Here is a 16,765-nt window from a genome sequence, read left to right as displayed (position 1 = left end):
GCACCATAGTTCAACTCTGTAAAATGATCTATGTTAATAGGAAAAAATAATTTTAAAAATTGGGTTTGCTTTTGAATTAACCCAATTCATTTAGCAAAAAGAACAATCAAAAAACAAAGACGTAGTCCAACAGATCATCCAGTTTGGAACCACGAAAGTCAATACAGACTTAACTGCTACATTGCTAACAGCCAGCAACAGCACAGGTAAGCCTATCAGCCAGTACTCGTCTTTTTAAAAGGATGTCAGCAGATCCCTGAAGGTGTACAGTATGAGTTTAGTTTTCCTTTAGATAGAAAGAATGTATGTGATGATCTGCCTGTAAGTTTTGTTACCCTCCCATCTCCTTAAAACAGTCAGGATGTCATTCACACTTAAACAAATCAAATCATGCTTTCGATACTGTTAACTTCAGCAAACTTATGAGCAGACCACTAACAGGAGCTCTGAATTGAGATTAAAAAATTACAGATAAGCATTAAAAAAATGCTTCAGATTTAACCTGTGAAAAGAGAGAGCTAGTCACTGCTACTACGGAATTAGTACGTGTTCAACAATTCAGATAAAACATGGATATTTGATTCTGTTTTCACTGGTCCTGTGCTTTCCTTGATGACTGAAAAAACCTGAAGTTTTTCTTTTATTCCTCAAGTCTTCATATCTGCTAACATAACCAGAATTAGGCTTATAAAATTATTAATTATTTTGAAGACTGGAAGCAGTAAGGACTGACAGTGTTAGTTTGAGCTTACAGGAGGCACATATTGGATAGCATGAAACAACTAGTTTCAGAAAACTATAGGATGCTCCTAAATAAAAGTATATCTTCCACCACCACTACATACATCAGCTGCACAAGTCAAAAGCAACATATCAACCAATCTTTTCCAGTGACTGCTGTCTATATGCTGGTAATACCTGCATATCCTTAAAACCCAATTCGTGAAGCGTTTTTTCATCATAATCCGTTGTCAGTTCATGCCCAGATGAAATCATTCTCACAGGTCCCATGAGGCCACCTAGGATAAAAACATATTTCAGTAAATTTCTAGAATCATAGTTTCATTTTCTATGAAAGTGCTAAGCCTTATTTTTAATAGTACATCCTCCAGCAACAATTAAAATGAATAAAAAATTTCATGCAATTTCCTTACAAAAACTCATTCTCACGTTAAACTACATTTACTTGTGCATATTCAGAAATAACCTCTCAATAACAGTGCATGCAGTCTTGTAGCAAAAAGTGTTCATAACACAGATGAAAACCATCGGTTGTGGTACACAGATATTTGTCATGGATTGAAATTTTCATCCACTGTTCTTACAAATACATTTTTCCCAACATTACACCCCCGTCCTCCACACCGGTGAAGAGCAGTACCATTACACTTAGACACTGGGATTTCAATGAGGCTTCTTCAGAAAAGCCTATTTTTTTGAACCTCTTGCAGAAACCTTGGGAAGCACTCAGAGTTCTGTAACCTGAAAATGCTTCAGAATGGTCTATTACCTGGCTACAGGAACACAGACAAGGGTTAAAACAACAACAAAAAGAGTCTATGTATATGCAGTGAACTTAAACTTCATTCCTTCGCTGTCATGAAGACAGGCACAGTGCAGCGCACGTGCAGCCAGCCTGTTTCTTCTGGTAAATACTGAAAGCCTTTCACTGGCAGTCTGCAGCCACAGTCTCTGCTGACCTGTGCACACAATAAATCCAGGTGATGCTACCCCTAAACCAGCTGAGGTACACACCCCAGTGCTGACATTTCCAAACTAGAGCAGTCCAGTGAGACGTACGCACAGTAACATTGATGGGACTGCCAGCCAAATGGAGGTATCAGCCAAATAAATACGATCCTCAAATCCTACCCAAACAAAATTTCTGGGATGTTCTTGGAAAAAAATGGATAGACAGCAGCTCACTGAAGACGCCTGTCAGTTAACAGTAAAACCATGATGGTTTTATGTGGAGTTCGGAATAATCTCACATATGTATCACTGTTCCCATCCTCCCCAGCTGGCTGCTTTGAAACTTATGAATGCAGTCAGATAAAATATTGTCAAATAGATAAAGGCAGGCAAACACATCATCCACAAAATAATACAGAAATCTACCATCCTCTGCACTTCAGCAAACTAGTAACAGATTTCAGAAGAAAGAACACAACAAAATCTCAATAAGAAGTAAACGCAATTTCACATTTCTCTGAGCAATGCAGATTTGAAATGAGCAACAGATGTTACAAAAGGTATTGGGACCTCAAAAGAATTACATGGTAAATGTCTGGTGAACAGAAAAAAAAAAAAGGTTATTGTAGTGAAAGAGAATTAAAAGGAACATTAAATAAATGTGAATGCATCTACTGCTTAGAGATACATTCCCAAAGTTTTGGCTAGTGAGCATTCTTGGATATTCCCTTGACAGAAGCATGATGACAAAAAAAAAAAACCAAAAAAAAAACAAAAAAAAAACAAAAAAAAAAAACCAAACAGAAATGTATCTGTAACTAATAAAAGCTTTAAGATTCTTTTAGCCTGTCTCAGTATCTGCAGCTTCATTTTCCAAAATAAATTCTCTCACTTCTGTAACAATCTGTTTAACATTAATTTTCAGTGTCTTCATCTTCTCAAACTAAATTTCCTTTTAAGACACCAGGTGTTAGACGTCACTTCAAACACGCCATTTGTTCATGAATCCCAAGAGCAGGAAAATGAAAACAACACTTTGTGCAAGGATGCTGGCAATTACATGTCCGTCTACACAGTGGTGAAAAGGCAGGCTAACAGGAGTGCTAAAGGAGGCCAACAGCATAAGTGCCAGTCACAGTTAACAACAGATAAAAAAAAATAAAAAGAAGCAGAAAAAAAAAAAAGGTGCAAGTCTAGAATTCCAAGAGCCAAAATTTGACAAAAATTTCTGTTATCTCTGTCTATGTAGTGGAATCGAAAGCCCACCTGAGAAAACAACTGAAAACCAATTAAAGGGCAATGAGGTTTAGCTCTATGAGGACAAGACAAGAGAAAACAAATGCACTCTGACATCACAAGCCTTTAATTTCTACTGGGATTTGATAAACTCTGCTCAGATTTCTACCTAAGCTGATGAAATAACCGCCATGTCAGGTTCCTAACCTGGAACTGGTTTTGTTGTAGATTAACTAATAGAGGTATATTCAAATGGACATAGTAAAAGTCACTGAGACACAAGTGTGCACTCCGTACTCATGCAGAATGACCCAAGTTTTTAAGTGTAAACAGTCAATACACTGAACCACAACTCAGAGATCTTTGTGAGCAACAAAATTTTTTAGAAAGTCCTTTTTTTCTTTTTTTAAATCTATACAAAACAGTCCTCAAAATAGGGTGGGGACGAGTAAAACTGCAGGTTTTATCTGCAAGTCTCAGTTTCAGTCCTATCGTCACAAAATTAGCAGTTCGAAAGTAAAAATCATGTGATTAGATTATTCCAAACAGACAGTGGCATGCAAAGAACAATGCAGAGAGACCTCTCCAGGAGTTTGTTCAATAGGAGATTTAGCCCCTTATGGATTTTATGCACCTATCAGCCAACACAGATATCAATTAAAAAAGAAAGCACTTAGAGTCATTACTACAGGTTTCAAATCTAGCAAAGGACATGGGGTTTATGAACTGACAGATACAAATTTTATCGTTCTCCAGTTTCCCATAGTTATGGTATGTTACTAATTAGTGCAATAAACATAGAAAAAATAAAACAACATCCAGAAAAATTGTGCAAAATTATGGCTATCAGCACAGGCATTCTACAAAGCAAATGGCATTGTTCGTATGGAACATGAGTGAACTGCAATTGCTGTAGGACTACAATTCTGAATTTTCTGAATCATGTGTTTCTAAAATCTCAGCTAAAACAAAAATTAAAATTTCTGCTATGCGGCTGTACTTGGGGGAAAACAAGATAGTGTCTTTACTAAAACAGTTTCTGACGAATGGCTGGAGAAAGACTTTGCAAAGAAGGAATTAAGATGTCTAAAATTCAGTCTGGTTTACTGACAGTCTGTCTCATTAAAACATTCTTTTTAAAAGTTGTTAAGCTATGAAAAGAAGTCGGATTCACGTTTACACATTTATTAACAGTCAGTGGTGTTGGAATAAGCTGTTCATGGACAGGTTTTGTTCAGATAATATGCATTACATACTAACTCTTGCTCATGATGAGAAAGAAAGAATACAAAACACCGAGAAGATAATTTAGAAAACAATAACATTTTGAAGAGCAATAACCCACAAGAATGCTATAATATATAACATCAGTAGGATTCAGAAAACCTCCTCCTTCTAAAAGATAAAGCAGACATTTTCATTCACTCAAAAACACATTAAGACAGGGAACAACAACAGGATGCATACTCATCACACCGCAATCATGCAATGACTATAACAGGAGCAAGGTGACACTCCAAATTACGAGCGTCAAAATAGGACAAGTGATCATTTTTGCTCCAGGATGATCATAAATTAAAAAGCAGTTGCAGGAGTGAGCAAAATCTTACACCTGACTGGAATAGTTATACGCAGCATATAAATTATGAATTTGAATTATGACTTCAAATTCTGACTCAATGGCAGAGCCAGAAATGTATAAATTCAACAAAACATAGAATAAGGTTCTATGAAACAGAATCTCCAAATTACAGAAAACAACATAATTAATTAAAACAACTAGAAGAAAAATAATGTGGGGAAAAGTCTATGGGGACTTGGAGCCTGGCTGGATCTAAGGACCTTTTGGAGATCTGCATTTTCTTTGCTATTTCAAACAAATGGTAGTGTTCAAGAAACAATGCTATTAATTAAAAGTGAGGGTGATACTAACTATAACTACAACTAGAAGAAATTAAATTGTAATAGTTGCTTATTTAGGGTATCTGGGGAAAGAAAAAAAACTTAATCTTCTAAGCTGTAAACGGATGAACACTCATAAAGGTAAAAACTACAGTTATGAGTACTACAGCTTACCAGGGAAATCCCCTTTGCGGCTGCTTTGGCCAAACTCCTGAAGCTGTGCTTGTTGACTTATCTGCTCCTTCTGCAAATTTTCGTACCAATGGGTGACTTCTGCCCGTAGATCGGCCACTTGATCACTGGGATACATTTCTATAGTCATCTGAAATAAAACACATTTTGTTTTTCCAAGTGTATCATGGACTAACTGAAATTTAACAGCTTAGGATGTACTTTTAAAAGGGACTTTAGCTTACTTTGTCAGGAAGTCCAGCTGGCTGACACACAATTCTCAGTGGCAGTGACTGTTTATCACTCAGGGCTTTCAAGTGACTGCTGATACCAGTGCCTTCAATCTGCCACTGTCTCAGATGATACGCAAATCTTAAGAACAGGTAAAAACATTGAAAAAGTATTTTTGTCAAAGCCCATTTAACATAAACTTTATTCTGAATGAGAGGAAAGCCAAAACTTGCACCTTTATTCACTGTTTTTTTTTTTTCAAATAAGAATTTGTTACTGATATTCTCACTATTTTTCAAACAAAACTGAAATAACTTTGAAAAAGTTTATTTGGTAAGGCATAGCAAAATACGAACCACATCCATGTGTCTTTATACAAGGACAAGAGTCAAGCCTTGTAACTGTTTAAACCTTACATATTAGCTTTTAAAATTATCCACTACTGCCTTTACTTTACACAAAGAAACTAATACTTAAATTAATAACAACTCACTTGTCATTACGGTAAGAGGAATGTAAATAAATTCCGCATCCAAATACACAAATGGATCTATTTACCTTCTCCTAAAAGCCTCCAGGTGTGTCTTCAGCATTAAGAGTCCTCTCTCAATAATGGTCAGACTTGAATGAGAGTCTTGCTCAAGGTTACTGGAAGCTATCATCAGACTCTCCATACACTTGCTAATAAATTCCTGTTCTTTTTCCAGACCAGTTTTACCTGCAATATCAGTTCAAGTAAATCATATATATGTGCAACTTTGGGACTACGCATTTTAACATGAAGAAGAGGGTAACACTAGAGACTCTTTACAACACTCTAAACAGAAAGTAAAAATAAAAATGAAAATTCATACCATTGATATAATAAGAGTTGATATACTGGATAGCTGCTCGGCTGACGTCACCAGACTGTGCTCTCAAAGCAATACCCCAGAATTGGTCCATGCCACACAACTGTTTCGACAAAAGGAAAACAAACACAAAACACTGCATCATTATTTTACTGGGAGTGATGCTTCTCTGACCTGAGACACTTTACTGGCCTCTTGATGCACTTAATAAAGATATCTCAGTTTTTCTTCTGCTCAGGCTCTCATCACTGCACACTTCAATTACGACCAAATTCTAAGTTTCACAGAACCATTTTCATACTTTGAGGCATGAGGAGAACTGATTACAATTCAAAAGAGTGAACTTTCATTTTTGACAAACAGGAATACTTTTAAATTAAGCCTTAAAACCAAAACTATTATTGGTATTCATTGCAAGAAGAGAAATTTTAAGCAAAAATTGACTCAAATCCATTCACAGAAAAACATTCTGTATATCGTTTTAATTCTGAAATAGCTTCTCCGTATAAAAAAAACTATGGAAGAAAAACTTTTAAAGCACACCACACGTAACTGAGACAAATTTTACAACAGATTTCTAGTCAGAATTAAATATGATTAACAGAATGTCATCTGAATCTTCTTGTTTAGAAAAGTAAATGTTACAAACACATTCTTTAAACACAATAGTGAATACAGTTCAGTTATGTTAAGAATATGATAAAGATATGCAGGCAATGGGTATCGTTTTCTTTGTGGTTTCCTATCTCTGCCTCCAGAGACAAAAGCTACACATGCTCAGAGTTATGAGGGAAGGTCAGGATCACTGGCCTCTTATTTCCATTTCAGTGTCCCACACTTGCAACTTCTGACTCCTGAGCTGGCAGGGCTCTCCTCAAGGCAGTAATCTGTACTGACCCCACCACTACCAGCTGTGACATTACTATGTTAAAGCAGTAAACAATATTCAAGTCAGTAAGCACTCAAGAGAGATGCTGTTACAGGTAAGTAATTTAACTTTCCCCTTCCCCCCCGAAAGAAAAATCCAAGCACAGAATCTAGGCTTACCTCTGAGTTCGAGCCACCATCATACGCACTGGTAGCCAGTCGAGCCAAATTACACAAATGCTGGAAGAGGTTGAGGCCAGTCATACTAATAGTTTCAGGTTTTAGTTGTGGCATCTAAATAAAATGAATGCACTTAAGTACGGAAGAAAATTCTGTTATGGAAAGGATAGCAATCGCAGGGTATTTATTTCATTAGCATAGAAAAATGTCCTTGTTACTACCTATCATACTCAAATGTAGTAGATAAATTAACATTTATTCTTGCAAAAGATCGTACTCTCTGAATTTCATATACGATACAAAAAATCAACTGTAATTGGCTTAAACAAACCTCTTTTCTCTACCACCGATTTGGACTGTGGCACTGCAGACGTAACTAAAATTATTATTGTAACATTAGGTGCTTAACTTATCAGCAGCAAGACAATTTGGTAGCATATGACACGTCCATTCAAAAAATTCACATGCTTACAAAACCAGACAAAGACTGTGCAACCTTGAAAAAGAACTAGACTACATTAATTATTGCACAATCTATCCATTTTTTAGTGTCATCTGTTGAAATGGATGGGACTCCTTGCAAAAAGTTCTACTGCTGCATGTTCATATTTTCAGTGGATTAACGGATGAGATTTATATGCCCCTCCCAAAAAAGAAGAAAAGTAATTTCTTCCGTCAGGTAGCTCTAGATCATGAAAGAAAGTATAGTTTTGGATGGCTTTTTTTTTCAAATTGAAATGAAGTGCTATACAGCTTCTGATACAACACACAGGCTATTTGCAAAGGAACACTCAAGTGAGTACTAGTGTTAAAAAGAACTCAGGCCAATCTGTTCCTCTCTTCCCTCCAAGCATAGAAAAATCACTGTGCGACAAGTGGGGCCCTCTCAGACTATTGAAGACAAGTTTTTCATTAAAAGAATTTTCAATACATTGAACAGTGCTGATATGGAAAGAAACACTTTAATTAGAATTAATAAGGTTGCAATTAACTCTCTACGTACCTTTTCCAAAAAAAGATGCTTGTAAGTCTCCATACCCATAGCATGCTGATCTTTACTTCGTACTTGATTTAAAAACCAGTGTAGTGCATCATCGTAACATTCAGAATCTTCTACTAAGCAGTGCCACAGTATGTCCACTTGTTCTAAACTCAACCCTAAAATTAGGGAAGTATTTTTAAGTACTCCTTTATAATATCAAATATATAGCAATATTCTACAAAACCAGGAACACATACAGAAAAATCAGAATAGTTTCTGTCAGGAGAAGTTTCTGAAGAGACCAGAAGGAAAATGCACCACCAACCAACTAGGAATCATACTTTTCCCCTTTCAGAGCTGACAATCAGCTAGGGGTTTTGGTCATTAGTGCCATCGGTCATTACTAAAACAATGAGTAGAGTAGGCTGACCTGAGATCTCGTTCTAAACAGCAGGTTGTTTCCCAGATCATAAATAATTACTGGGCACAACCTGGAGTCCAGCTTTGAGCTGAGTATTGAGACTGTGGCTGAAAACAGTATCTCTCTAACTATTTCATTGTTATTCCTTTCAAGAAAACTGTAGGTTTATTTTTCTTAGATTGCACAAGTATCTGTCATCTCAACAATTTTTTTTTTAAAAAGAATCGTGGGGATCCTATCAACATTAGCAAACACAGTGTTAAAAGGTTGTATTTTTTTTTTTCTCTTGGTCACAGATATTCTCATTCCTTCCTGTACTCTAATGACCAGAGGGACAAGCCATGGATTGTATGCCAGCTTTGACATATGGAAGGGACAGCCACCAATGGTTACTAAAACCACAGAAAACTATGTTCAACTTCTAATTCCATCAGCCACATCAAGAGATTTCTGTTTTTATCCTTTTAGAGTGAAAAGATTTCAGCATCTTTACAGATCAACTATCATACAGAATACCACTTTCACAAAAGACCCTAAAGGGAGTGTAAACCAATTTCTGACAGTATTAAAATATAAAGAGTTATTCCTTTTTGGTATCACAACTTACACTGCACTCCAGTCAAAGACCTCTGGGAACATCGTGGGCATGAACCAAACCCCACAAATACAGAATATATTACCTTAATTTCAATAATTACTACAATTCTAATATTTAGAAAAACTGAAGCACAGATGACAAAAACTTATTCTCACACAACTGCAATAAGATCTAAACTGCAGTGTTGGTTCTGTGCTTTAATAAAAAAATCTTCCCTCTTTTGAAAGCGTATCAGATATTATTTAAAATTGTATCTGTTTAAAATATTGTATTTATTTAAGCTAACATTGGTTATTAAGAACTACGTGAGCCTTACTATGAGGTGCTTCTCTGCCAAAGTAAGCTCAAATACTTACTGAAATGATCTGGTGATCCTAGAGTTGAAAACACGCATGTCAGGAACTGAAGACGAACCTGAACTTCTGCACTGTGGCTGTATCTAAAAATAGAAGATTCTTTAATTGTTTATTGTCGTAACTTTTTTCCCCACTCATGTGCCTCTTAAAACCATTAATAACTTTTTCTTATTGATCCATAAATAACAACGTCTTTTAATTGTCATTCCCATATTTACATAATGACTTTGACATCTATCAAAACATGAATCATCTATTCCTCCAGGACTGGGAAGCTAGAAATTGTATTCCTTGTGTACGTACACCTAATCATACAGGTTGGAAAGTGTGGATGAACGTGTTAAACAAAGAAAAACCTACTACAAAGATTAATGATAACAGATTTTTTTTTTAATGGAAACTTTTGAATAGTTTTATGATATGAAATCACTTTCAATTGATTTGAATATATAAAATCTTAATGCTTTATTTGTAAATAAATATTCAACATAATGTCTAAGAAAAATGACATACGAGTTGTTATGACTTTCTTTTAAGGAAAAGGAAGCTATTTAAAATGTTATTATTTTCAAAAACCTTCATCTCCCTAAGCATGTCATGTCCCTACAGAAAGTATTTACTCATAAGAACATATTAGAAGAAAAACAGAAAAGAAAAGAAATGTTTACAAACATAAAATAGCAAACACTCAAAGTGAGTTGTGTACTTACAATGCATGTTTATGTCGTCCTTCCCTGACTGCCTGAATGTAGTGTACCAAATTGTCAAAGAAAAGTTTCATCATATTAAGTTCCTTTTCTGCCCACCTGCGTCAATTCAAAGGGCAGGAATCAGAACGCCATTACAGGAAAATTGCACGCACATAAACCCAAAGTAAATATTCCATATTCCATCTACCATGAATTCAGGAGTATTTTCCAGTACAGTAGCCTCTTCCTTTTCATCATTGTTATTTTCAGGCATAGGACTGACAGAGAACCCTCTCCTTTGGAGACCATGAAAACCGTTCCTAAAGGCCCTAATTCTGAAAAAGTCTAAGCCAAAACTCAGAACCGGGCACATATTGAAATGTCATGTCAAAAAGGCCAAGAAAAATTGCTGATAATCACTGTAATCTTTCCCAGAAGTTCCAGCAGTCCATTCTCTATAGTCAGACTAGCTAGCTATATGGTTTGCTCTAGTAAGGAATGTTATGTAATATATCTTCACATTTTAAAGGTTTTCTTGTACACTAAACCTTTTATTACTGAGAAGCATTTGATACACAATCAGAAGAGAATGACGTATCAAGTCACTACAACCTTTCACAATCTACTATTACTGTATCTCTAGTACTGTCGGCAAGTCCTTTGGGATTTAAAGGGCGGAGATTAAGAAAAAAATTACAAATGAGTCTTCACTTCAGTTACTACAGTAACACGTATTTTGAAGAAACTTAGGCCTGAGGGATTAGACAAGCTCAAACACTTCAGCAAGATAACAGACAGATGACAACCTTAGGTCATTATTAATTTGGACCACACTAAAGGAGCAAGCCTTGCAGCAGTCCCCTAAATGTCATCACTTCCGCTGGTTTCATCTGTTGGGGACCAGGGGTTACTTACATTGTTATCCAATGTGTATCGTAACTGCTCCCAAATTGTTGAAACGTACCAAACAGCTTTGGAAGAAGACGAAGAGAAACTACTACTGATCTAAAGGAGAAAGAGAGAAATGATGACAATATATCATTGTAAGAAAATTTAAATAGTTTGTTGGAAAATTACTTTGAAAAACTCAGGTTCAGTGAGCAAACAGGCTAACTGAAAGCACTAGAAATATCCATGTGAGCTTTACCATCATGTCAGCCAATCAAGCTTTCTGAATCTGAACCTTTTGAAATTTCAGCAAAATTAGTATGTCTTTTTTACAAACAGATGACATAGCAGACATAAATCTGCCTCAAACTCATCATAGATGCAAGTAGCTGTGTATTGTAAGACAACTATCTAGGAAAACTCAACAGGTGCGCAAACTGCACGTAACAGAACTTTCGTATCAGCAATAACTATCTTCACATTTCTGTTTTTCATTAATATCTCAGCATACCTGTAACTCATCTCAGAAATACAGTTCTTAGCAAAAAGGTAACAATATAACACTGCACGTGATGTCCAGCAGCTGATTGATTCTATTAACAAAATAAATTCCACTTTTGCCAGTCTTCAAACTGTACAGCTTTGGCTGGTATTAAAATAAATTATCTGAGGTCAAGGTATTTCTTCAGCCTCCAGCTGCTTCTTCATAGAAATTAAGCCCCTCAATAGACTTGGTGGAAAAAAACTTGTCTGTTCCTCAGCCACTTGCATGTAAAAATCTAAATATTCAATTTAAAATCTTATGCTAAGGCACTCGACCTTGCACTCAGCTGGCTAAAATGTGGACCTGATTTTCCAACTGGTAGGAAGGCAGTAACCTCTGGCAGAAGGGACAAGTTTAACAAGATGAGAAATTCAGGACACTGATAGAATAGAAAAATAGAACATCAAATACATCTGTAACAATTTAAAAACTATTTTTATACTTCTACTTTTGTCTAGTTTAACTTGTATTCCTGTAAAGTTAAGTAACTGCTACAGTCAACTTGAATTTCCCGTATGTTGCAAAAACAGATAAATGTAAAAACACATAATTTATTATTTAAGTTACCTGTTGTTTGCTAAATTTTCTAAGCAGCCTTCAATAAATCTCATTCGAATCTGTCTGTCAGTGAACCAGCACACTAAAGAACAGAGCAGCTTCTCTGCTTCATTTATTAACCCTTCAGAGAGATGAATCTACAGCAAGTAGAAAGAAAGGTCACTGAATAGTATATATTTATTTTCTTTTTAAAAAATAGTATTTTCTGGTATTCAACTTACTGCATCTTCATCCTGGACCAGGTCCCACAAAAGGGTATTTCCTTTCTTACAAACATTATCCAAATTAATGTCCGTCACCGCATTGCTATTATATTGATGTTTATGAACTGCTGGTCCTGAACAAAATATAAAGACCGTTATTGAATAAATAGAAGGAACTAGCTAATCTGAACATTATTCCCTACGTGCGTGAACAACAACATGCTTCATATGTAAACTTGGCTATTTTAAAGTGTACACAACAACATTGTAATTGCAGCCTTTTTCCACATATGGGTTCTTAAAAAATGACAAAACATTATGACCATACAAGAAGCCAACAGGATAGTTAAGCCAATATTTACACTGGTTTTGGCTAAAGGCAAGGTGCAATAAAAACAGTACTTAAGAACTGCAGATGCAATTGCTTTTTAATTTTATTAGATTTAATTCAAAGAGCAATTAAAAGATTTCTTAAATCTTTCTGCAGTGCTGTAGTCCGAAGGGAGGTTATCTTTATAACCACCACGGTTGGAGAAAAGAAATAAGCACATTTCAATAAATTCCCCTCATACTGTGTGATCTTCTATATCTAACTAAAAAACAGGAAAAAACAAACACCATTTTTTACATATGATAGAGTATCAAAGTGCATTATTTTAGAAACCCATCACGTTTTCATAAACACTGACAGACATTTTTGTTCTTATACATGGCCACAGCTGGCACCATTCATCTATCTACTATTTGGTATTTTCATGTATCAGCAAAGCCAAGTAGAAAATTTAGATTGCGTGCAGAACACTAATTATTTGCATGTGTAAAACTGGGGGTGTCAAAAATAATCTGCACTGAAGGCCTCATGCTGAAACAACAACTTAGATCTTCGTAAGTTGTGTAATAGCTATGGAAAATATTGAAAAAATATGCTGATTAACAGCGTGTTTTAAGTACAAAGGTTTAGTACTTGATTCAACTCTGTAGTGTAGAAAAAAAATCCTTCCAAATCTTCTATGTCAGGCTGAAACTATAATTTAGTTCCACATAACAAGAAATGTTAAGCCTAAAGAAAAAAAGAGACTTCTTATCCAATTGTGTTTCAGGAAAAGGTATAAATAGTACTGATTTCACCGTCTGCTGGAAGATAGCAAACTTGGTTCTGCCAGACCAGTGAAGAAAAACGTCAAACCTTCACTAACCATACCCTCCATCATATTTAAAAGGAGGATAAAACAGAAAATGAAGCTGCCACAATAGCATATGGGAAGATGATATAACTCTTGAGAAGTGTTTTAGTAGCATCTTAAATTGCACCCTGAAGTAAACTAGAAGATTTGGCAGTGTAAGATGAAATAGCATAAAATGCCCTTTAAGGCAAGCTCCCTAAGATATCAAGTTATATTTTAAACTCATTTTTCAAAAATTACCCTCCCTCCGTACAGCCCATTATGGTTAGTTCATTTAAGATTTCATGTACAGAATCACAATAAGATCCACCTACCAGAAGAAAAATTGCATAAGTTTTCAGAGACAGAAAAAAAAAAAATAAAGTCTCGCATTTCAGCGCCACCTTCCTTTTCAATTTAACAACTGATGAGAAAAAACATTTGTTAGGCTCTTTAGTGCCTTCATTTGTTTTCACTTGCATTAAAAGTTCCAGTAGAAGTGGAACGGGGATTAAAAGGTAAACCCAACTACATCTAACGTGATGCAACAACAAATCTCTTGGAGAAACAGTAAAATCTCAGTAGTCACTGTGGTTTCTTTGGGCAAATACACATGTATGGCTAAAACAATTTGATTAATTATCAGAGACTAATTCAAACTTATATAAAACCGAGTTAGAAGTACAATGCTTTTGTTTTCTTTTTATCACTCTTACCTTGACTAAGGTGTTCATGATAGATAGAGGCAAGGTTAGGAAGGTGCTGCTGAAGATGAGATGTTAGTTCAGCATGTGAATTAATCTGTACAAGCTCTTCTTCACAGCCAGACTCCTCTCCATCAAAATCAGCCATATTTTTCTCGGATTTTGCACTGACTTGGGAACTACTGCAACTGACATCATCTGCGCTTAGCATATCATCAACCATGTGCCTGTAAAAGAAGAATATTAGAATGGACAGTATCAAAGAGGAAGTTGTTTATAGCAGACTACAAGTCAGTAGACATCTCCCTAAAGCTAGAGTCAGGATGAATCATCTGTCTGAAGAGCAGACCTTCCTGTGCCTTTGAAAAACAATTACAGATGAACTGAAGGTCTCACTGTCATGACGATTGTGTGGACTTATTTAATGTTAAATCAATACAGCATTTTCCAAAACATTTTTAATGTTCTGTTAAATGTTGTCATATTTATTCAATAAAAAAAACTACAAAAACATTAATCAGATGTTAACAAAACATCTGTGTAACATCACAGATAGTTACACAGTGATAAATGTCATTTAGACAAAATTATCCTGAAGTATAGCAAAACGTCCATACAAACTTCTGCCCAAAATTAGTATTTTACTACCACTTTTATTTCTGTTATTGAAGGAATCGGAAGAAATGCCAAGCTACCTACCCATCATGGTGATGGTGGTGGTGGTGGTGGTGGTGGTGATGTTGTGGCCCAATGAATTGTCGACAATTAAATAATTCGTTTCCAATAGTTTCCCCAAGGAAGTCCCCTGTATGAGTTATACAAGAATCTTGAGACCCCTGTGAAATGTGAGCAGTGCTCATTTCCCCTGTCATATCATGCTCTGCATCCTCAGCACGAGAACAAGCATCTAGCATTCTAATTCGACTATCCACTGGTGTCACAGAGTCAGTGTTAAAAACATGGTCCTTTCCTGCCCCATTATTTGCACCGCTCCTCTCCGATGCCCCTTGTGAGTCTCCCAGACAAATGCCTGTTTGTGATTCCAGTTTCCTGCTTCGTAGATCTGTGCTCCTACTGCTTTTCTGGGGATTATGACTCCTATCTTCTTCCTCTTCATCCTCCTCCTCTTTGAGAGCTTCAATATCTGCAATGTCTTCAGACTGCACCTCGCTGCCAGGGCTTCCAGCAGACTGGCTTGCGTGACTGGAGTTGGCCTCATTACTGGATCCATCACTGTGGCCACTGCTACTACCAGGACCACTGCTGCCATCCTCACCACTGTTGGCTGTCTCATCAGAGCTTCCTTGCATGGATTCCTGAAATTATTATTTATTTTTTTTTTAAGATTGGTAAAAAACCAACACACTGCTGAAAATACATCATCATCATTCAAACACCATTCTTCATTTATGAAGACGTGTCAAATCTCCAAGTTTCCATTCATTCTTTCTTGATTTGGTTGCCAATGACAAAATGCTCTGAGCAACATTTACATTTAGTAAGTTAATTTTTGCAGTACCTTATTCATAACAGGGTGTACGTGCAGACTTTGCACATGCACAGAGGGACAGTGTGACACAAACAGTACGTCATGCAATTCCTTACTAAGAGATTAATCTTACTGAAATACACTTAAATGTAGGAATCCGTTTGAGGTGGTTTTTGCAGTGCACTTGTTCATAAGCAAGGTACAATATATTCTAAGTAAACTGCATAGAGCATAAGTAAAAAATCTAGCTATCCACTGTCCTGCTGCAGGTAAGCATACATGCTATGTACCTGTTCAGGTTTTGAAATGATTGCAGAAGAAAATTATTTTCGTAGCTAATAATAGGGAACTCAGTAACAAAATTCACAGACTAAGATTTACATTCTTACCTCTGTATCTGAAAGTCGCTGCTGTACATGTTTTGTTCTGTTGATGAGCTGCTCCTCCATTTCAATGTCACTGCCTCCACTCTGGTGAGTGTCACTGTTGTCACTACTTTGAGGGCTTGCTGCTGGTGACCCTAGTTCAAAACCACAGTTTCCCCAGTTACTTTGTGATATACAAACGTATACTATAACAGTAATACATAATCTGCCCCATATGTTGAACTTAACAGCATTCTTCCTGCAAACGTTTGAACACAGGACATAACTCAAACGACCCAAGTACCTAAACACTAAAAATTACTTTCAGAACACTGAGCATTTTACTACAAAATTTGTATTCTGATGTCTCTCCTTACCAGCATATAGCACAGCTATAGGAATTTCCTAGATTTTGCACTAAATACGATTTTCACTTGACTTCTCATAATTTCAAACTTTCTAGTAGTTTTTCCTCTATTCAAATTTAATACTTGTAGAAGAATACTGTAGTATCAAACATAACAGATTGCGGTGTACTTCTAAAACTATACTTACAAGGTGAAGGGGCTGCTCTTCTGAGCTCCTCTTCTTCTGAAGGAAAAAAGCAGGATGGAAAAATAAGTGACTAAAAATCTTTTTGTCAGCATATAGTTGTCCACGATTCATAAAAATCGG

The 16,765-nt window shown here is 36.0% G+C and overlaps 1 protein-coding gene across 3 annotated transcripts in view; it reads right to left on the bottom strand.

The window, feature by feature from the left end:
* USP34 (ubiquitin specific peptidase 34) overlaps positions 1 to 16,765 on the bottom strand; it is a 135,092-nt gene that overhangs the window by 59,955 nt on the left and 58,372 nt on the right. For 2 of the 3 annotated variants that reach the window (XM_086744019.1, XM_086744020.1), the window contains 16 exons: positions 16,646 to 16,681; positions 16,115 to 16,245; positions 14,936 to 15,552; positions 14,249 to 14,463; positions 12,388 to 12,503; positions 12,176 to 12,303; positions 11,092 to 11,181; positions 10,198 to 10,293; positions 9,488 to 9,570; positions 8,134 to 8,288; positions 7,131 to 7,244; positions 6,087 to 6,186; positions 5,791 to 5,950; positions 5,247 to 5,373; positions 5,005 to 5,152; positions 919 to 1,019 (listed from right to left, as the gene is read on the bottom strand). In XM_086744019.1, the coding sequence (XP_086600145.1) occupies positions 919 to 1,019; positions 5,005 to 5,152; positions 5,247 to 5,373; positions 5,791 to 5,950; positions 6,087 to 6,186; positions 7,131 to 7,244; positions 8,134 to 8,288; positions 9,488 to 9,570; positions 10,198 to 10,293; positions 11,092 to 11,181; positions 12,176 to 12,303; positions 12,388 to 12,503; positions 14,249 to 14,463; positions 14,936 to 15,552; positions 16,115 to 16,245; positions 16,646 to 16,681 (2,417 nt within the window). The remainder of the gene's footprint in view (positions 1 to 918; positions 1,020 to 5,004; positions 5,153 to 5,246; positions 5,374 to 5,790; positions 5,951 to 6,086; positions 6,187 to 7,130; positions 7,245 to 8,133; positions 8,289 to 9,487; positions 9,571 to 10,197; positions 10,294 to 11,091; positions 11,182 to 12,175; positions 12,304 to 12,387; positions 12,504 to 14,248; positions 14,464 to 14,935; positions 15,553 to 16,114; positions 16,246 to 16,645; positions 16,682 to 16,765) is intronic. The other variant, XM_086744018.1, reaches the window with a different exon arrangement.

Source organism: Chlamydotis macqueenii, chromosome 3 (assembly GCF_036417535.1).
Source record: "Chlamydotis macqueenii isolate bChlMac1 chromosome 3, bChlMac1.mat, whole genome shotgun sequence".
Lineage (NCBI taxonomy): Eukaryota > Metazoa > Chordata > Aves > Otidiformes > Otididae > Chlamydotis > Chlamydotis macqueenii.
The sequence above is the reverse complement of the archived record's forward strand: the minus strand, read 5'-3'. Positions and strand labels throughout refer to the sequence as shown.